At 39.5% G+C, this 22,963-nt stretch overlaps 1 protein-coding gene across 2 annotated transcripts in view; it reads left to right on the forward strand.

The window, feature by feature from the left end:
• Positions 1 to 22,963, forward strand: part of epb41l4a (erythrocyte membrane protein band 4.1 like 4A) — a 523,500-nt gene that overhangs the window by 284,585 nt on the left and 215,952 nt on the right. The window contains exons 5-7 of one of the 2 annotated variants that reach the window (XM_028804831.2): positions 9,728 to 9,806; positions 10,506 to 10,603; positions 18,196 to 18,316. In XM_028804831.2, coding sequence (XP_028660664.1) covers positions 9,728 to 9,806; positions 10,506 to 10,603; positions 18,196 to 18,316 — 298 coding nt within the window. The remainder of the gene's footprint in view (positions 1 to 9,727; positions 9,807 to 10,505; positions 10,604 to 18,195; positions 18,317 to 22,963) is intronic. The other variant, XM_028804832.2, reaches the window with a different exon arrangement.

Consider the following 22,963-nt stretch of genomic DNA (forward strand, 5'->3'; position numbering starts at 1 on the left):
TTTCAATACAACATTAAAGAGTCTTTTTCTGTTGATCAGTGTCACAAAAGCCAAAATAAATCTACTGTGATCCCCTGTGATAACTGTGGAACAGTTGTTTAATAGTAAAATGTGAAAACATTTAAGACCTGAATACTTTTTATAGGCACCGTATAAGAGATGTGACCATGATAGGCACCATTTGAGGATGCTGTTGACTTCGTGGCTGCTAGCATGTGCTTCCAACCTACATTGGCCTTTGTCATGCAGGATGTTCTAGGGCTGCCACTAGCACTCGAGGAATAACTCACTCACACTAGCATCCTCCAGCTATTACAGTGATTGTCTTTATGGCTGGTGTTTACCTCTTGCCCTGAAATCCTATATTAGGTAAGAAGTGTAGAAATTCACCAGTAGGGGAGGCACTATAGGCTTAGATGGAAACATTTTGTCTAACAGTCATTCAGTGGATAGGCATTGATGGAAACAGAAAGGAATGTGCTTATTAAAGTAGTTGACCGCTGTATTTTGTCCATCTGTGAATGAGTGTGCACTGCGATGTGAACAGCCTCATCCAGGGTCAGTTAAGGTTGTCAGGATTCAAATGTTGATTGTTGGATTAATGGAAACATATACTGTACAGATAGAGCAGCAGGGTGGTACAGTTGTTCTCATTCCTGCCTCTGTGGTCACTGGATATTGTGGTCTGCAGGGGGCACTCCAGCTCCCCAAACCCGACACAAACAGACACAGACACAAGTTCAGCAACACACAGGCTTTTATTTGGCTGTGGGAATCTCTTCCCAAATTGTTTCCCACACAAGCACAGTATACAGCACAAATAAACAGCACTTTGTCCTTTTCTTCTTCTCTCTCTTTCTCTCTCTTTGCCTCCATTCCTCCTCCAGCAAGCTTTGTTCCTCTTCCTCCCAACTGTGGGTCTTAGAATGAAGGCAGCGGGCTTCTTTTATGCTGCACCCTGTAGTATTTGTAGTGGCCTGTTAGTGTGGTCCGGAAGCACTTCCCGGGTGGGGTGGAGGACCAACAAAGTAGGGTTCTGCAATCCCCGCTAAACCCCTTGGCGGCACCCACAGAACCCAACAGGGCTGAGTTGCACAACTCCCTGTCCCTACCAATCCGGGGGATGTAGTGCCTCATGCACACTCTCTTCCCTGGTCCTTCCATTCCAAAGGCGTCCTGCCCGGATAAGGGTGCTATAGTATATAGGGCGAGCACAGTCTGCCTTTGTCTTCATGAGTCTTCTCCAGTTTTTCACTTTCCTCTCACATCCCAGTTCATGCATATGACTCTAAACTGGCTGGTGTGAGTGTGCCCTGTAATGACTGACTCCCTGTCCAAAATTAGTCCCTGACCAATACTGCTTGGATAGGCTTTAGCCTATGATCCTGCAATGGAATGAAGGGAATATAAAAATTGAAAGATTAGAAAATGATTCAATTAATAATTTAAATAATAACTTTTTAACAGAAGGTTCATTCAGTACTCTAAGTAACAAAACCTGTCAGAATCTGCCATCGTCACCTCCTCTTGAGCAGCAGAGGATAAACTTAAGCACATGTTACACAAGATGACATTTCCAGCAATTTTCAGTCATAGATGTCTTGTGATTTACGTTCCATAATAAAATGGAAAAAGGGCCCAAAGTGCTGCTGAAATTGTTGCAACTATTAACCCTTTGTACAGCGTCAGCTATGCCAGGCAGCATGCTATTGGCTGTCAGGGAAAGGGACGAGCACAACTGTTCTCTACGGTCAGCACGTAATCATCATATGTGGCATAGCCAACGATTTTCAGTCATTTAAATTGACATGGGGTGGCAGCAGTATCAGTGACAATAGATAGATATATCTATCTATTATATAAAAAAATCTTGGGTCAAGACGTAATCATCTCGGAGAGACACTTTGAAGTCCTGCGAGACTACCTGCACGTCACCTCCTACTTACAAACAATTTCTCTGAGAGACAAGTGAGACAAGCAGCAGCTTCTGTACAGGCTTTTAAATGATCGATGCTCAGCGCGACATGCAGAACACGCATCTCCCCCCCACAACACAAATGGCAGAGATGCGAAGTGGCGAGTATGAAGCGCGCCCCCTAGTGGGGGGGGGGGGGAATTGGGGGGTGGGCGAGTGAAGCAAGTAGGGGGCAAATCCGAACGGAGAGAGCAGGGGGGAACCCCCTAGTATATATATATATATATTTATATATAGATATATATAGATATTTATATATATATATATATATATATATATTTATTTATATATATATATATATATAGGTTTTTTTCTCAAAGATATACACTGTATGCATATATATTTTAAAGAAGTTTATTTCTGTGCAGCCCTACTGTAATCCGGAAGCTGTGTATAAATAAATGAGCTAATCCCTTTCTTTTATTTTACCTGCACACTAGTCAGGCTTGTTCCTGATTACAGGTTTAATTCTTGACAGGCATGACATCTGTACTGCTGTAAAAAATGTAAAAAAAATGTTGTCAAAGGTGTTTACTTTAGGCATTCATAGCATAATAGGATGTCACTCTGCTGCCTTGAAGCTCCAAAAAACTGTGTGCATTGAGCAGGACATTCTCGTCTTGTCTTTATGGATTTTCTCTGTGTCCTCGTTTTTTTTCTTGCATTCCAAAAACATACAGGTTTACAGACTCAAAACTGGCCAAGCACAGCATGTGCGAGAGTGTTTGATATTCTAGCACTTGGCAAGCGATGCAAGTGCAGGCTCCAGCTCCCCACAATCCTAAAATTGGACAATGTCAGGTTTAGTACATGGATGGATGGGTAATATGAAGTAATATAATGATGTCGGAGACATTACTGCTTTGTTCCTAATGTTGCTGGGAGTTATGTGCCTATTAGCTGCCCCCTATGAATTGAAATGGGCTGTCAGATAAAAATCATGGCTGGAAAATAGGATTGATCACCTCATAGAGAAACATCTAGGTGAGTAACTGTGTATTGCATTTTACAGTAAATGGCTATAACATACAATAGGCATTTATACTTGAATGTCAACCCAGCAGTGTAACACAGTGGCTCGGCCATCACACTTAATGCCAGTTCCATTACCAGCTCTGATTCACTGAGTAACCTTCAACAAGTTGTTTAAACTCACTTGTGCTCCAACTGTAATACATATCGTATATATATTGTACCAACAGTTGCACTATTGATGTGTATGTGTAAAGTGTTCTGAGCAAGGGAAAAGTGCTCTTTACATCAAACGTACCATCATTAAATGTAAGATCTACACTCCTCATAGTTCCACTGTTAACAGACTTGAGGTAAACATGCATTATTAAACATGTGTCATCATTATTCTTTTTATTTTGCCCTTATCATGTATGTGGAGCTGTTCTAAAATATAATCATTGATCTGTTGCCTATGTATCCATTTCAAACCTGCTTATCCTGATCATCCATCCATCCATTTTCCAACCCGCTGAATCCGAACACAGGGTCACGGGGGTCTGCTGGAGCCAATCCCAGCCAACACAGGGCACAAGGCAGGAACCAATCCCGGGCAGGGTGCCAACCCACCGCAGGATACACGCAAACACACCCACACACCAAGCACACACTAGGGCCAATTTAGAATCGCCAATCCACCTAACCAGCATGTCTTTGGACTGTGGGAGGAAACTGGAGCGCCCGGAGAAAACCCACGCAGACACGGGGAGAACATGCAGACTCCACGCAGGGAGGACCTGGGAAGCGAACCCAGGTCCCCAGGTCTCCCAACTGCGAGGCAGCAGCGCTACCCACTGCGCCACCCTATCCTGATCATATTTAAATCAATAATCAGCTCCTTCTACAATTCAATTATATTTTCTCCTGTCCAGGGTGGGTTATCCTGTGCTATTTATCTTGTGATAGTCTAGGCATCCATGTTTCAGTGAAGAGTATTTACTGTGCAGCAGGTATTGTGAAAATGCCTTATAATATCTCTATTAGGAGCAGAGTGTTAATGTTGGATTTGAATTTTTATCTTTTAAATCTGCTTTGATTTGGCCATTAAAGAGTCACTAATACTTTTCGAGTCTCTCATTGGGACAGTACATTTGAATAAGTGGATACCAATTATAATTTTGCTTTAATTGACTAAGAAAATATTATTATTGTTACTGTCCTGTGAGAAGCTGGCAGCCCATCCAAGGTGGGTTTATGCTACAGTATAACTGGACTCAGGGAGTGAGCAGATCGTTTTTTAATAACATTGCGTTGGGTGAATAGGACTGGTAAGCTTGTGGGGCTGAATGGTCTTTGTCATCAAATTTTTTTCTAATGTTCTAAGCAATCCTAAATGTGTTTAGACCAATTTAAGGCCACAACAACAGCAACAGAGCAGCATTCAACTGTGGGAGTGGTGCCTGTCAATAACAAAAACCCAAGAGCCCACTCACACTTATTCAGCATTGCCAATAATCCCAACATGGGCATCTTTAGGATGTGCGAGGAAAACTTGAACACCCATGGAAAAACTCACAGAGACACGGGAAGAACCTATGAACCTGCCACAAGATTATCACTTCTACTAGCAAAGGCTGCTTCTGGTCTTTGACGTACATGAAACATGCTCTATTTTAGGTGCTCTGCTATAAAGAATCGTGTGAACGACTGGCGTAATTAAATCCTATTCAGCCAGTGACACCTTTCGAGTATCCTGTTAAATGAACTGATTGGCTGAATCAAAGCTTCTGAAAGAAGCATTTTATCCAAACTAAAGTCTGTTGCAAAAAATAGCCTGCTGTGATGAGCCCAGGTGCTGGCACTCAGAGGCTCCAAATTGCTGTCACTGCTGAGAGTGTTTTTCATCTCTCCTGTATGTGAGCTCTGAAATGAACCCCAGTTGCCTGTCTTCCTCTGGAGATATATTGAGCTTCAGGAGGCCCTTTTTTAAATTTATATTCCGTGCTTCTGGGTTTCAGTGAGAAATAAAAGATTTAAAGATGAACACACATTCTTTGCTCTCCTGATAATGACACAGAAGAGCAGGGCCTTTGTCCTGTCTTCAGATTACCGACATTGTTCTTTCTAACAATTAAAATTTACTCTGTTGAAAACTCTGTCTCCGTCTCTCTATTTCTCAGTTTATGTGTTCTTGCAGTGTGATGATTAGGTTGCCTCCCTCAGACTTCATTTACTTACTTCTGTCTTATTTATAGAAGAGGGTTTGGGCTGTCAAAACATGGTGTAAAAGTATGAGTGGTAATGTTGCTGTTTATCATCAACACGGGTCATTACTAGTACAGTCCTGAGTGTGGAGCAGGCCAAAAATGAATGGCAATGGTTTTATTAATCTTGTGGCTACTCTAAAAACTACTAGCGGGTAGGGTAGCAAAGCCTCACAAGATTACTGGGAATGACAACCAGCGTGGTACTTCTAAGTTCAACTCTGTGGCATGCGGAACATACAGAGGCAGTTACTCAGTAGTCTCATCAGATCTTGGAAAGGACACCAGGGGCCTCATGTATAAACTGTGCGTACGCACAAAAATGTTGCGTAAGAACGTTTCCACGTTCAAATCACGATGTATAAAACCTGAACTTGGTGTAAAGCCACGCAAATTTCCACGATAGCTCATACCCTGCTGTACACAAGTTCTCCGCTCAGTTTTGCAGACTGGCGGCACCCAGTGTCAAAGCAATGCTACTGTTCCTGTGTGGTTATCCTTTCTTTTTTAGATCCACATCCCTGATGCAGCTTTATAAATACACTGAAATTAACCGCATATTGTTTATTTGTTTAATGCATCTGATTGTAATTAACCTGTAACAATATAATGGTCCACAGAATGGTCAAACTATTCCAAATACCATAACTACTTTAGCGTTGTTACTCTCACTGCACCTTGGATCCCACATCGGATCATCTTTTTCCATAGTACTCTCACTGCACCACTCGGAGTATTTATATCACTGTATCTGAGTGTGAATCACAGCTGTACAGCAGCTGATCGGAATGAGAATTATCGGTATACAGCGATATAAATACTCCGAGTGGTGCAGTGAGAGTAATATGGAAGAAGCTGATATCGATACCAAAGTCTAAATTTTACTACCGATCCAACGTGGAGTTTGAGTCCTTAATTAGGTAGTGGACAAGGGTAAGTTAATAGAAGGAAGGAGTGAGATATGTTTTGAAGGCAAGGAGAGGAGAACACAATAGCAGTAAGTAGACCAGCTACCCCATTGGGCAGATTGGGTTCCTTTTGTTTTTTTAGTTAGGCCTGAAGGCATGCATTTGATAGTTTTTCCTTTGTTTTTCTTGTTAATCTTCCCTTTGCTTGCTATTTCTTTGTTTTGTTAATAGTTTCCTGATTTGTAATTACTGCAGAGGTAAGTCAATAATTATCTGCACTTTTGTGTTAATTTTGGTTGTGTTGCCTGCACAGCTTTCCCCAGATACATTTGAAATCATGGTGTATTTCTCGTCAGAGTTGTAAAGTTTCAATCTTGATCAGTCTAATAGTCATCATGACCGCTCTACTCTCTGTTTGACCAAAGAAGAGCAGTGACCAGTGATCCAGTTTTTATAGAAGCTGAAATCTGCAAAAGACTTCCTACACAGAATTTTAGCACGGTGGAATGTTTATGAATGGATTGAGAAGTTCAGAAATGATTGGACAAGTGTTAGCATGAAGAAGAAACAGGATGGCAGTCCACGTTGACTACTGTAGATGACACTGAGCTAGTCCATACTATGATTTGGGTGAACTGATGAGGATTTCAACCCCAGTATTCTTTCAACCTGTGAAAAGAAGATCACTGCTCACTGTGTTTTTTTGGTGCAGATTTAGAGTGGTGAGGCCATGTTTAGAGAAACTGACTGATTAAGGTCGAAAACTTTACCACTGTGACCTCAGTCATATTGTGTTTTCACAGGTGAATGGGGAAAGATGTACAAGCAACCCAAAAAAAATTAGCCCAAAATGCAGAAAATTATTAACTTGCCCTCATACTTTGGCCTTACTGGCTATCATTTAGGTTTGGAGTCGGCTCATGAGCACTCCCTAAAGTCCGCAATGGTGAAGAAATGAAATTTCACACCATTTTCACACCAATTTCACACCATTGTGTGAACCTACTTAAAGAAGTTGTGATCAGGGAATTTAACCTTGAGGTGGTCATGTGATCCAAAAGATTTTTCCCTTCATTTTATTTGATCAGTTTCTCATAGTTCTTAGCTGAGAGTAATGAATACTGCCAGGGACTGACCATTTATAAACCCGGGGGAAAGGATGATGGATCATAAAATTAGGCTAAAAGTTTTCATTTATGAAGATGTTAAAGATAGCTGTCCACCAGCAACACTGATCTCTACACATGTTTTGTGAAACCCTGCTGTACTTTATTCCATAGTGCCCTTAGTTTAGGGCCCTTTATTGGGACTGTAGAGATTGGTTTCCTGTATGCAATCTGGGATCCTGGCATTGTGTTCCATGGGTCTTCCTCATTAGCCCTACCATTAGTACTTCTTGCTCATTGGAGAACATCACTTCTTCTTCTTCTTCTTTTGGCTGCTCCCGTTAGAGGTTGCCACAGTGGATCATCTTCTTCCATATCTTTCTGTCCTCTGCATCTTGTTCTGTTACATCCATTACCTGCATATCCTCTCTCACCACATCCATTGGAGAACATCACAATATATGAAATTTGACAGACGAGAGAAGACCATTCAGTCCATCAAACCTGTTTGTTTAGCTAATAGCTAAAATGTCTCAGTATTTTATGAAGACAGTTCATAAAGGTTGTCAAGGTTTCTGTTTCAACTACATTTCTCGGTAGTTTGTGCCAGAGTCCCACAACTCTCTGCATAAAGAAGTGCTTCCGGACTTTGGTTTTAAAAGCACTTGCCTTTAATTCCCACCGACGTTCTCGAGTATGTCATTCACCTTTAACCCAAAAGAATGTTGCTGGATCTATTTTATTACTGCCTTTGAGGATTTCAAATACCTGGATTAGATCCCCACGCAGTCCCCTCTGCTCGAGACTCTCCAAGTCTGTCAGGTGTGAATGATAGAAGGCGCTATAACGTGCTAACCCGACACAAACAGACGCTAGAGGCACAAGTCCAAAAGCACATGTGAATTTATTTATATATACCGTGTCCCCAACAGCCCAATCACACACTTTCCTTTCTTTACTCTTTATCTTTGTCTCTCAGTCATTTTCTTTTCTCCTCCACTCCTCCTCAGCAAGCTTCATCCTCCTCCTCCTCCTCTCAACTCTGGTTTCTAGAATACTGCTTGCTGGCCCCTTATACAGGTCACCCAGAAGTGCTACAGGTGCTCATTGACCTACTTCTGGGTGTGGTGGGTGAGCTGCTCTCCAAGGCTCAGCACCTCCTATCTCAGCTGAAGCACTCCCTGGTGGCGCCCACGGATCCCAACAGGGCAGCACCAAACTCCCACTCCCATGAAGTCCTGCGGGAGTCTGAGGCACCGCTACAACCCAGGGGGGCTGCCATCTAGCGTTCCAGGGAGGTAACGTTCTGGCCATGCTTGCTCCCCCGGTCCTTCCAGCGTGGAGGCGTCCCAGCCGGGCAAGGGCCCCGGTCGTCCTCAACACAGGGTACACCGTGTCTTTAAGTTCTGTGAAGCACCTGGCTGTTCTCCTCTGCGCAGCTTCAAGTGCTGCTTTGTCTTTCTTATACCGTGGTGACCAGAACTGCACATGATACTCCGGAGCACCTCCTTGTAATTTCTGGACTTAGAATCACCCAAACAGCTATAAGTGAGGGCAGAGGTAGTTGTTTTTTTTCATCTCCTAAATGTTCCTTACTTTATATTAAAATATCCAACAGTGCTGAATTTGTGATCGTGACTGCATCCTAAGAGAGTTTACTATTTCTGTCATGGTTCTCTTGCCCTCTGCAAGTACAGGATGGGTGCCACAGTGCACTTGTTATGTGTGATTTAAAATGCCCATATTTATTTCATGTAACGTCCCTTGTCATTCAAAGCATCCCCTGTAATTGTGATTTTTTTTTGTGTATTTTATTGATGATAAAAATATAGAATGTTTTCTGATTGCATGTGTTCAGGTGGATCTGAGATCAGTCTAATGCCGACCGTTTTTCTGTTCACTTCTCAGAAACGCTCTCTCAAAGTCAGCCTTCAGAGCCACCTCTTCCCTATTGTATTCAGAAAGAGTAATTCTTGTTTATTTTATTCTAGCCTCTGTATGGCTTGTCTTGTATTTTTATTATTATCCTTTTATTTTAGCAATATAACTTAATAACAAAGCACAATTCAGTGAAGCAAACAAGTACAATGGTAGGCTTTGAAGATAATCCCTGAAACTCATCAGTCAACTCCCACTTAAGTGTCCTATCTTGTTGACTTTTCTATGTTAATTAAAGAATTTTTCCCTATCACTTTTTAAAGTCATTGTAATAAATCTCACCATGCAAGCAGCTCTATAAAATAAATGTGCTTTCTTGAACAGGAACATCCCAGCACCACAAGGGTGCTAGCTTGAAGGCAAATATCAAATGTGTTTGTAGAGTATGTGTGTTTGTATATAAATGCAGTTCTTGTGTTTCTTAATCACTAAACTCTGGATCCAAACAGATAAAGTGCTCTTATGGTCTGTTCACAGAGATCAGCCACCATTTCAAGTGTTTGGACACAAGCTGCTAGGTGCACTTTGCAGTGAGTTGTTTGTCTTGGCTCAGCCTGTTAAAATCTCACATTTCATGTTTCTTAGCAGGGCCACCGTACACGCTATACTTTGGAGTCAAGTTTTATGCCGAAGACCCCTGCAAGCTTAAAGAAGAAATAACAAGGTGATTCCAAAAATGATTTGTTTAGTTCATCTAATATGAAATCTTGTGATGTAGAACAGTAAGCCTGGGTTGTTGCTGGAAGAGATGTTAGTGTGGCCAGCTGGGGGGCGCTTACCCTTTAGTCTTTGTGTGGATCCCAATGCCCCGGTGCAATGACAGGGATGCTGTGCTGTTAATATGGTGCCGTCCTTCGGATAAGACGTAAAACTGAAGTCCTGACTCTCTGTGCTCATTGGGCATCATTTGAAAAGTGTAGGGTATAACCCAATGTGCTGGCTAAATTGCCCATCACAGCCCAGTCCATTCAGGCCCCCTATTCATCCCCTGTCTCTAAGTATCTCTCACCTTTTCACCATCTGCCAGCTAATGTGTGGTGAGCGTACTGGCGCAAAAATGGCTGTCGTCACATCATTCAGGTGGGTGCTTCCCTGCTGTCTATGTTAAGTTCTTTGAGTAGTGAGAAAAGAGCTATATATACATGTTATTAAGTATTACTATTATTATTATGAGGAGGGGGAGAAACCTGATCCTACACAGGTGTCCTTTATTTATTACTTCATAAATTCATTTACTCATTCTTTCATTTACTTAATTTCCTTAAGATCTTACTGTCTGAAGATAAATTTCAGGCAGGTGTATCTCCAAAGAAGGCTACATCTCACCAATAAGCCTGTTTTTTTCTTTGTTTTATTCCCCCAGGTACCAGTTTTTCCTCCAAGTCAAGCAAGACGTTCTTCAAGGCCGCCTGCCTTGTCCTTTGAACATCGCTGCACAGCTAGGTGCATATGCCATTCAGTGTAAGTGTCACTCCTATTTTGGGCTCAGTGAAGCTTTATAAAGCCTAAATTAATTTGTTTTAATATCTGTTTTTGGTCTCTGGGTTTTTCTAAGCTCCGGCTTACTTCTTAATCATCAGACTATTACTGTATATTAGATTGTGGAAACTCTGAGCCATCTGGGCAAAGTTACTGCATACTAAACTGATATTACGGGAGGTGAGCTTAAGATGCAATAACTATTGTTAACTGATGCTTGAAATCTGTCAGTTTGATCTGTAGTAATCTCTTCAGGATGGTTCCGCTTGCCCAGCCATGCTGATACAGTCTTCAAGGCTGCAAGTATCCTTCTTCACAGGCATAGCCCCTGTAAGAGCCATTTGCTAGATACATAAGATACATAAATGTTTTACTAAATGTTGGTGCATACTTTATGGGAGGTTCCTATAACCCCCATAAGTTGAATAGAATTGGTGTATTCTAATTACAGTTAGGTCCATAAATATTTGGACAGAGACAACGTTTTTCTAATTTTGGTTCTGTACATTACCACAATGAATTTTAAATGAAACATCTCAGATGCATTTGAAGTGCAGACTTTCAGCTTTAATTCAGTAGGGTGAACAAAACGATTGCATAAAAATGTGAGACAACTAAAGCACTTTTTTAACACAATCCCATCATTTCAGGGGCTCAAAAGTAATTGGACAAATTAAATAACTGGAAATAAAATGTTTATTTCTAATACTTGGTTGAAAACCCTTTGCTGGCAATGACAGCCTGAAGTCTTGAACTCATGGACATCACCAGATGCTGGGTTTCCTCCTTTTTAATGCTCTGCCAGGCCTTTACTGCAGCGGCTTTCAGTTGCTGTTTGTTTGTGGGCCTTTCTGTTCGAAGTTTAGTCTTCAACAAGTGAAATGCATGCTCAGTTGGGTTAAGATCAGGCGACTGACTTGGCCATTCAAGAATTTTCCACTTCTTTGCTTTAATAAACTCCTGGGTTGCTTTGGCTGAATGTTTTGGGTCATTGTCCATCTGTATCATGAATCAATTTGACTGCATTTAGCTGGATTTGAGCAGACAGTATGTCTCTGAACACCTCAGAATTCATTCGGCTGCTTCTGTCCTGTGTCACATCATCAATAAACACTAGTGTCCCAGTGCCACTGGCAACCATGCACGCCCAAGCCATCACACTGCCTCCACCGTGTTTTATAGATAATGTGGTATGCTTTGGATAATGAGCTGTTCCAAGCCTTCTCCATACTTTTTTCTTGCCATCATTCTGGTAGAGGTTGATCTTGGTTTCATCTGTCCAAAGAATGTTTTTCCAGAACTATGCTGGCTTTTTTAGATGTTCTTTAGCAAAGTCCAATCTAGCCTTTCTATTCTTGAGGCTTATGAGTGGCTTGCACCTTGCAGTGCACCCTCTGTATTCACTTTCATGCAGTCTTCTCTTTATGGTAGACTTGGATATCAATAGGCTTACCCCCGGGAGAGTGTTGTTCACTTGGTTGGCTGTTGTGAAGGGGTTTCTCTTCACCATGGAAATGATTCTGCGATCCTCCATCACTGTTGTCTTCCATGGACGTCCAGGTCTTTTTGCGTTGCTGAGTTCACCAGTGCTTGCTTTCTTTCTCAGGATGTACCAAACTGTAGATTTTGCCACTTGTAATATTGTAGCAATTTCTCGGATGGTTTTTTTCTGTTTTCGCAGCTTAAGGATGGCTTCTTTCACCTGCATGGAGAGCTCCTTTGACCGCATGTTGTCTGTTCAGAGCAAAATCTTCCACATGCAAGCACCACACCTCAAATCAACTCCAGGCCTTTTATCTGCTTAATTGATAATGACATAATGACGGACTTGTCCACACCTGCCCATGAAATAGCCTTTGAGTCAATTGTCCAATTACTTTTGAGCCCCTGAAATGAAGGGATTGTGTTAAAAAATGCTTTAGTTGCCTCACATTTTTATACAATCGTTTTGTTCGCCCAACTGAATTAAAGCTGAAAGTCTGCACTTCAACTGCATCTGAGTTGTTTCATTTAAAATTCATTGTGGTAATGTACATAACCAAAATTAGAAAAAAGTTGTTTCTGTCCAAATATTTATGGACCTAACTGTATTTGTAACTGCTCTGACTAAACATTATTCTCAGTTAATGATCAGCATTGCCATGTGTAAGGCGTAGAGGGCACATGGTTTTAAACCGTGCCTTTTGTGCCTTGTGTACCTTGTGTGTGTGTTTTGTTTGCCAAGTAACATGTAAGACAAAGCACTTAATTGAATTTGCTGCGCCGTACGTTTAAAGCGTACAGAAGAAGAAGTTAAGAATCTTTAAGTAAAGAAACAACTAAAGTTTTACAAGAAAAGCTAAGTTTAGAGAAGATACATTTTTTCTTTTTTTTTTGCCTTTTATTCTACGTGTGTAACAACTTTTTTTTCTTTATTCTTGTGTGGATTATTTGCTTTGAATTTTCACAAAATATTTTAAAACAACTTTTGGACTGACAGATTTCTTTACCCATGCTTGAACTCGCCTTACACTCCTGCGGCTACAGCCCTGCTTGTGCGTTCAAAATGAGAGGTAACTATAAACACCAAAGAAGCATACGATTTGAAAACTTCATCAGATTTATTAAACTCTCCTTGTCTTGATGAGACTGCACTTCAGCTAACAATTCAAGTTAATTTTGTTGACTCAAAACTATCATTGCTGAGAAAAGCACTATATAAATGTAATGAATTATTATTATTATTATTATTATTATTGCCTTAAAGGAGCATAAGATATCTTTATGCAGTATCATTCCTGACACCATTAACACAAGTTACTGTTTGTCATGTAATGTACTTAAGCCAAATCAACATTTGTCATCTTTTTTATCAGCTGGTTAGATATTTAAAACAAGGAGCCAGTTATTTTTTAACCTGATGCTGTTAATCATTATGAAGTAAACTCTTAGTGCAGTTTTGCAGCACAACTCTTTTATTAATATAATGGGTTACTTTGTAAGTTGAGCTTTTTTTCTTCTGTTTGTTTTCAGTTTTTAATGTATTTGTGGGTGGCCTTCCATATAGTGCTTCACAGTTCAGAAAAAAAGGGATGATTTGGGTGCCCACCACCTACACGGTGGAGAGTGCACATTATTTAAGGAGAATGCGGTGGTTAGAAATAATCCAAAAAAGCCAGGGATATACACACATGGTGAAGCAACAGTAGGATCACGTGAACCAACAGGTACTGTATCTGTGCCCTCCCACGATCAAATGGTGCGCATTAGTAGCCTCTTACAGCAGTGCATCTTGCATCCACTGCAGTAACATATTCATTCATAATTTATATCTTTCTTCTGGTTTAACAGCTGGATTCAATGAGGCTGGCTGTTTGACGTACTGAAGCAAAAACAAATTTTCTGGCTGGATACCTTACCTGACGCCAACCTCATTTAGTCGTATTTTATGAAGAAGATGATAACCTTATTCTAACCCAAAGTCACATAGGTAGCACTTTTAATACACTGCTCAAAAAATTAAGGGAACACTTGAACATCACAGTCAAACACCAAGTCAGTTAACTTCTGGGATATCAATCTGTCCAGTTAGGAAGCTTAAGCGATTGTGAATCAACTTCACCTGCTTTGGTGTAAATCAAAGTGACAACAGGTACACTGGGGAGACAACAGAAAAAGGGAATGGTGGCCACAGACAATTGCTCTCTCCTTATCCTTCCTGACTGATTGTTCTCTAGTTTTGCATTTTGCTAGTGTCCTTGTCACTACAGGTAGCATGAGGCGGTACCTGCAGCCGATTCAGGTTGCACAGGTAGTCTGACACCTCCATTCGTGTCATCAAAAGAAAGGTTTGCTGTGTCTCCCCGCAGAGTCTCAAGAGCATGGAGAAGATACCGGGAGACATCATGTATATAAGTATATTGCATGTAGGTATTGGATTTATATTGTATGTGCAGGTACTGGTAACTGACAAAGGAATAGACAAAGTAATGTCAAGTGCCCTAGCATTACATCAGGTCACTAAGGGCAACTTCACTGCACCTTGGCATTGTGTCTGGATCTGTGATACATTCTTTCTTGGGAAATTCCATCATTTGGTGTTTTGGATATGGTGGTATAGAACACCGCTCTTGAATTTCTCATAAACACTCTACTGGGTTGTGATTGGATGATAGGACAGCTATAGTATATGGTTGATATCACTGTCACTCATTGATCCATTTGTGCACTCTTCAGTGAAGGTATTGTCATCCTCGGAGATTCTGTGCAGACTTTCTATATTTAAGGAATGCTTAAACCTAGGATGTACACAATCATTCTGAATTGACTTCTGGCGCCTTCTGAAAATATTCAGACTCATTTTTTCACATATTGCTACATTGCATCCTTATACTAAAATCATTTACATTCATTTTGTACCCTCATCAAACAACACTCAATACAAGTTATGCAACACAGCTTATTTGTTGTATAGCGCTCTTCACATACACAGAGTGCTGTGAACAATTCTCAGTTAAAATTCAAGTACAGATTATATTCATTACTAAATAATGATCTGGTACACATATAAATATTTTTTTTAAATACAGAGAAAAAGCTACAAATTGAATAAACATAAATAGAAACCAACAATATCTGTCCATCAATTAATTGATGAACTATGGCCAGTTGACAATTGTGGAGAATAAAATCGTACAAAAGAGTGTCAAAAATAATGTCCCGGAGAGCACAGTCAGCTGGCCATCTACCCACTCCTGGGTTTTCTAAAGTCGTTGCAGAGCACCCTGGCAGTAGAGCAGTGGCACGTCCAGATACCAAGAAGAAAAACAGAATAGATGAGGGTTAGTAACAATTTAAAATATATTTTTACTTATATTACTGTACAAATGACTAACAATCAGGAATGCAGTATGCACAGCTAATCTGCAGCTCTAGTCAGGGTAGACTAGACTAAAGTAGTGAGTCTTCTGCTGGGATTTTAAAGCTGAGACTGAAGGGGCATCTCTTATGTTAGCAGACAGATCATTCCATAGCTTCGGAGCTCTATAACAAAAAGCTCAACTTCCCACACCTTTCCATAAACTGAAATAATGCTCAAAGAAAAGTGAAGTAACAAAACTAAACACTCAATAAACAGCAAATCAAAAATATTCATATTTTGTCACGTCTGTAATTTTTGGACATGTTTTCTTCTCCTTGAAGGCATGGTGGGCACAATGGGGAACTTGCTCTCACAGTATTTTTATTCATTACCTTAAACAAGAGATGTTGTTAATTACTTCATCATTTCAGTGATACCATCTAAGGAGAAGCACGTGATTTGAACAGAATTTGTATCCCACACACTTAGTTCCTTGTTTATTTTGTCAAATACCCATACAAATGTATGCTAGACATATTCCACAAGAATTTTATATCCCATTATACTTGTACTATATATGTCAGTTTTTCCCCATAGATGTTTAGTTGCCTAATACTCATGCTCAAACTGTTACACTGCCATTTCTCATATTCTAATATGACTTGATCTTCTCATACTGCCAGAATGACTCACTAAAAGATTTAAATAAGTTCTCTAACAGACTTGCATTTGTTATGAAGTGATCAGTTTAATTAAATTTCTTTTGATTTCAGCTATATATTATAATTATTGACCAACATGAGAGTTATTTCCCATTTATCTTTTTTTTACAATAGGTGGCAAACAATGTGTAACATTAAAACAATAATGATAAACAAGAGTAAACCATATTTGTATTGAATGCACAAAAGGAATTAGGTATGTTTGTTTTTTTATAGGGATGTTTTCTTGTACAGGCAAGTAATTTAAAAATATAATAAACTAAGAATGGAAACTTTAGTATTTACACCCACTTATAGTGAGTTCGTCTCTTGTATACCCTGAGATTACCCTGAATTCGTGAGGACATGGACTGAGCTTAGTGTTTACAATAGGATACTGGATGATTTGATTTGATATCTTTATTGTCATTATACCTTGTATGACAAAATCACAGAACAACTATCCCATCAGATGCAACAAGAAATAATCAATAATTTACACAGTAGCTATAAAAGTACTACACATGGGTTGTGGAGAGAGATACAAAGTGAGAGAAGGAGAAGAAAATGTTGACTCCAGTGTGTTGTGATTATTGTCTGTTTATAATTTTTTACTCCTTTTTGTAGACGCATAGCCTTATCATTATTTAAGTATTATGAATTTTGTGGATGTTAGTTTTCTGTTTCACTTTTGTTTTAATATTGTTAAAATTTATTTGCATGTTTTTCCAGCACCATCTTGTTTTGCATAGGAATCACCATTTTGTGATAACTGTTGCTACAGTGTTGCTATGGTAATTGGGTTGGAGGTCACGACATAATATCAGGAGTGTCGCCGTATAAAGGTCGAACTGCTCACCTCTTCTTTATCCAATTTTGACACACCATTCCAGCGACGTTTTGCACTCTGTATATTAATTTTCCTGGTATTCAATTCATTGGCAATGTTATTTTACAGTAACTATGATTTAGGGGTTTGTTAACAAAAGATCTCCTTGATTTCCTGGTTTAAGAACTTAGTGCGTTTCCCGACCTTCATTTCATCTTCTAGTTGTTGATTTAGATTCTTTCTTCTAATTTTAGGAGGACACAGTATTATTGGAAAATCATAAAATCACATCCCACTGTGTTTCAATACCACTCTTGAAATGTGACAAGACGGATCCATGGAGTTAATGAATATTGTGTGATATCTCAGTCCTCTCGTTATCTGAGTCTGCAGTTACTGGGGTTCATGAGACCAGAGGATGTTCTGCTTTAAGAACTTAATGTATTTCTCAACTTACAATTTATCTTCTCGTCATTGTTTGAATTTGTTTCTGCTAATGTTAGCAGAACACAGTGTTATTATAATTGAATGCAACTGCTGGTGGATCTTAACAAACAGACCTTGCAAACTCATCTTATAGATTCATGGTGATGGGGAGGCCACTGGATTAGCTGAATGTACTTTTTTTTACTGAACTTTCCTAGACTTTTGACACAGAGCATTATCCTGCTGAAATATTTAATTGAAAGACTGCATCCTTGAAGGAATAGGCCTTAGCAGCTATAATATGTTGAACATTTCCATAGTCATGTCATGGAGCCTAATATATGCCACAAAATCACATCACACTACGTTACTGATCCAGATGGATCCATGGAGTTAATGAATATTTTGTGATGTTCTCGGGCCTCTCATTATTGTGAGGCAGCAGTATCTGAGATTCATTAGACCAGAGGACGTTCTTCTAAGTGTCCATTGCTCAGAAATAATGCTTTATAACTCACTGTTAAGGCATCCTCGTGTTTTTTTGTCTCTGGTGCAAATAAATCCGGCTGTTGGCTGCCGTACTTTGTTGGCTGCCTGTGACAAGTTATAATGAGATGTAAATTGATGTAAATGCAGAATGCGCCAAAGTTCTTCTAGAGTATATTTGTAAGTTCCCAGCTGGATGAGTGTGTAGTATGCTTTATTATTTAATATTACTTTGCAGCACATGTTGTTTGAAGATCCTTATTTTTGCATTTATTTCTCATTTTTTTTATAGCTGAACTTGGAGACTATGATCCATTCAAACACACTGCAGGGTATGTGTCAGAGTACCGATTTGTACCGGATCAGAAAGAAGAGCTCGAAGAAGCCATTGAACGAATTCATAAAACTGTTACGTAAGAAATAATTTACCTTATTCTATTAAATTTTTAATGCTGCCTAAAGGCCATTTTCCTTCTGAGTACTTTGAAGACTCTTTTTCTTCTTTTCAGAGGTTATTTTCTTAGTCGAAGGTCTTTTTTTCTGGTTTTTCATTGAAATCTCAGTTCTTCTAAATATTGTCTGCTGAGACATTTTACTTTCATTTGCATGAAAATGAATTTATTTATCATATTTTACTTTAATGCAAATTCATTCACACTTGGGTGTCCATTAACTATTTCATGTCTTGGAAATAAGAGGAACACTGTTTCAGGATTCAGCCTTGTATGGGCCGCCAGGCCATCCAAGTGTACACTCGTACATACCACACTCACACACAGATGGCCAATCTAGTTGACTATGGGATGTGGTAGGGAGGCTGGGATATACAGCATAGAGAAACTTGACATGGAGAAAGAAAGAGAACATGTAAACCCCACAAATGACCAGGCCTGAGTGTCAGCAGTGGTAACCACTGTGCCACTAAGTCACCCATACACTGATATTGTATAAGGGTTAATCTTCTGGGAAACAATGAAGCAAATATTTTGACATGAAAGCACAGTCCTCAAAGAACACTTTCTCAAACATTAGTGTAAAACAGTGTGGGCATGTGGAAGAAGTACAGGAACCCATAGAAAGTGCTGGGGTGCCAGACAGATAGTCACTTTTAATTTTTAGGCAATGAACACCAAAACAAGCACTTAAGGGTGCAAAATGTAGCATAAGGTAGCCTTCATGGCTTTTCAAGGTAATGGCAATTGGGAGAAGGTTAGTATCCTGGAGCTCTGTCCTATAGGATCCAAATGAGACGTCCTCCTCTGTGAGCGTTGTGCGTTTTTAGGGTGGAAGGGGTGGGGTTGCTTGCCCTTCACGGGCATCATTTCGCTGCTGTTGAAGAGAAAAAGGACGACACTGTTAGCAGAGGCTCCCCCTCTCGCCCCAATGGGCTGAGTCCTAAATGTGTTCCTTTAGACATGAATGTGTGACAACAGAACCCCAACAAGACATCCTGGTCAATGTATTGGAACAGTACTGACTCTTCTTCCACACATATGTAAATATATGAGTTTAACTTATGGTCAACAGGAAACAAATGTTTTCATTTGAAAGGAAAATAGAGTCTATAAAGATCACACTTTAAGAACACACAAACTCCACACCCCTTGACATTGGGATAATGACTTTAGAAGATGAGTGAACAAACTCCATGCAGAAGACAACCAATTTAATAATCACTAGAAAAGCTGGCTAGAAGGTCACTGTTGTACTGACTCAAAGTGAGTTGGTAAAAGATTTTAATAAAAAAGGATCAGGAGATGAGACATGGTTAAAACCAGAAAACTAAAGCAATAAGCAGAAATCAAAGCCTTTAACCAGAAAAATATTAGTTCATAACCCAGAAAAGACAAATCAAAATAAGCAACGCACACCAAACACGGGAATCCTAATATTGGATACTCCTGAATGGAATAGCCTTTATATTGGCACCGTGAATGATGTGACATGCCGTGTACTCCCAGGAAATTCTGGGAAAGATCACTGTGTGTGATAGTCAATGTGATCCTTTAAAACAGCAACAATCTACTATAAGCAATATGCCATCATGATAAGACGTTTTGAGTACTCAACTTTGTAACTATTGCATAATGCAAGCAATGCATGAGAATATCATATGACTTGGGGTACAATACTGCATACTTCCAATACTCCATACTTCATGTTCAGCATGTATTTAGACCTCGTAGGGAAGGTAAAAAAATTAAAGAAAATAGCACATTATAACACCCATGTTGAATCTATTGAGGGCACTGACAAAGTCCTTATGCAGTCTGTCTCTCCAGTTATCTAATTTTCTGAACCTGTTAATCTAATTCATTGTTACGAGGAACAGAAACTTAGGCCCACTTACTTAATCACAGAAAGCAAATTTAGGGGTTCATATCAGCCTAACCCCCATGGGTTTAGGATACAAAAGAAGAATTTAGTACTAGGGTGTTGTACCGTGTTAGCCATTATGAATGTAGAGAAAAGCCAAGCAAAATGACACCTTTTATTGGCTAACTAAAAAGATTACAATATGCTAGCTTTGCAAGTAATTACATCTTGCCTGAAGAAGGGGCCTGAGTTGCCTCGAAAGCTTGCATAGAAGAAGAATGGAAATTCAAAGTCTAAAATATGTGATAGGATTTGTTCTTTCCTGCCTGATACCCTGGCTGTGAGCCCTTTCTAAGATGATCTGAATCAAATGACCTAATCAAAGCACCGTGATGTCCCTACATTGATGGATTTAAGGCCAGAAGTCCACATGACCATCATCATCAAATTCTTCCATGAGAACCCTGAATACTATGAGGACTGATTGAGGTTGTTTATGTTAGGTAGAGTGCCTAGAGGGGGTTGGGTGGTCTCGTGGCCTTGGTACCCCTGCAGATTTTATTTTTTTCCTCTAGCCATCTGGAGTTTTTTTTTTTGTTTCCTCTGTCCTCCCTGGCCATAGGACCTTACTTTTATTCTATGTTAATTAGTGTTCCCTTATTTTAATTATTTATTTTGTCTTTTTTCTATTACTTCATCATGTAAAGCACTTTGAGCTACATTGTTTGTATGAAAATGTGCTATATAAATAAATGTTGTTGTTGAAATCTTAGTAATCAATATGGACCTCAGCAATAACGTTTGCAGTGCACCGTGCAATGCTTATATCTTTGTTATATGCCATTTGGTGTGAGATTTATAAAGGCAGTGTTAATGATTATGATGTGCCACCTGTTGGAATGAAAAATGCAATGCATTTTATTACTAAAAATGTTATGATTCATCATATTTTGGAAAGGCAGAGATATAGCAACTGGACAGACACACAGACACTTATCCTTTTGTTTAGGTGGATTTTTTTCATTCCTCACGTGGTTTGCACTGTACAGTATAAATAATGGTGATGCAGCATCAGTATGAATTTCTTTTCGGTGTATCTTTCCATTGATGTAATATGAACCAATGTTATTTTACGCCCCTAACAGGTTGCGTTTAAATACAAAATTGCAACTGCGTTTCTTAATTTTTTCATATGAAATCCAAAACACTTATTTAGATGATTAAAGGTGCCTTCAAGTATTTATGTTCTAATTTTCATTAGACATTTGTCCTTTCCTTTTTGGCAGAAGAAGGATATTGTAATGTATAACAAACTACAGTGAAATTCTTACTTGCATGACTCTATTAAACAGAAATGCAATGTTAATACATAAAATTAATACATAAAAAAGATAATTAAAATGTAGCATACATACAAGTGTTGGCCTAAACATTCCCCACATCGGTTAACACTAGAATCCCTGAAGCCTACGAAAAACTTGTAATCCCAGCCCACCTTAAATTCCTTTGCACCTCTCCATCAGCCTCTTTTGTTTTGTAAATGTGTCGATCAACGCAAGCAGCCTGCTATCCTATCCCCTCCCCTTGACGGAACTGAAGTCAGTTGCAAAATTCTCAGAGCTCAAGTGTGTTTATCTGGGTGTGAGGTGCCTGGAGTTGTATTGGGTAAATAATAAATCGTTATTTGCAATTCATGCATTTCATGTGTGTTCTTTGTCTACAACGATCTGCGTAAGTGCAAGATGACAGGAAATGTGACGCAATAAATACTAAAACAGAAACGTTTTCCATGTTATACTAATAATGATGTGAAGTGTATAATGTGTGAAGACTTTAGTCCAAATATCAAATAAACACATGCGCTTTTATTCAGGAATATAACCAAAGAACAAAAAAGCATTTGATTTACATGTTGCTGTCAATGAGTTAAAAACCCAAGCTCAAATGTTAATCAACAGGAAGTTGATATGTATTCTTGAATGGTGTAGAGGTAAGAACTGCTGTCTTATAACTCAAAGGTACCGGGTTCGAGACTGGGTGCTCCAAGTTTTGAGTAGTGAGCTGCTATTTTTATTATTATTATTATTACTGTAATATAATAACAACATACATTTGATTTGAGTCTGTAACTCCCGGTGTAAATTTTGGCTACTTGTAAAAGTTAGCACTTGTTTTTTTATTATTCTGTTTTATTCTCTTGGTGACATTCACATAGTACAACGACCTTGCCTCTCCCTCTTTGAGTTGACGCCATTTATCTCCATTCTTTACACAAGAGAAGCGCTGTGGCTGATGCCTGCTCAGAACTATTTGTTGTATCAGCAATCAAAGATATGATGTCCTGTGACTGCTCTCAGACTGGACAAAGGCAGGACCGTAACAACAGACAGCTTCTTCACAGCACTTTCGCCGGGTAATACAACGCAACTCTGCTTGGCACCATAATGTAAAATGGGACCTCCACCTGCAGCTAAAGTCTCTGTAGTACATGAACAATTTTCCATGCTAGTGTTTAGATGTGCTGACGGTGTAGTGGTAAAAGTGGATGTGCAGGATGGCTGAGGTCTTTAATTATACTGTTAGCCTTTCTAAGGCAGTGAACAATGTATGTATCCTGAAGAGAAAGGTCAGCTGGGTGCTGATAATATTCTGTGGCACCATCACCACCTTCTGCAGGGCTTTACAGTCTTGAGCCAAGCAGGTGCCATACCAGCCACTAAGAATGGACTCCATTGTGTCCCTGT

The sequence above is a fragment of the Erpetoichthys calabaricus genome, chromosome 7, assembly GCF_900747795.2.
Source record: "Erpetoichthys calabaricus chromosome 7, fErpCal1.3, whole genome shotgun sequence".
NCBI classification, from domain to species: domain Eukaryota; kingdom Metazoa; phylum Chordata; class Cladistia; order Polypteriformes; family Polypteridae; genus Erpetoichthys; species Erpetoichthys calabaricus.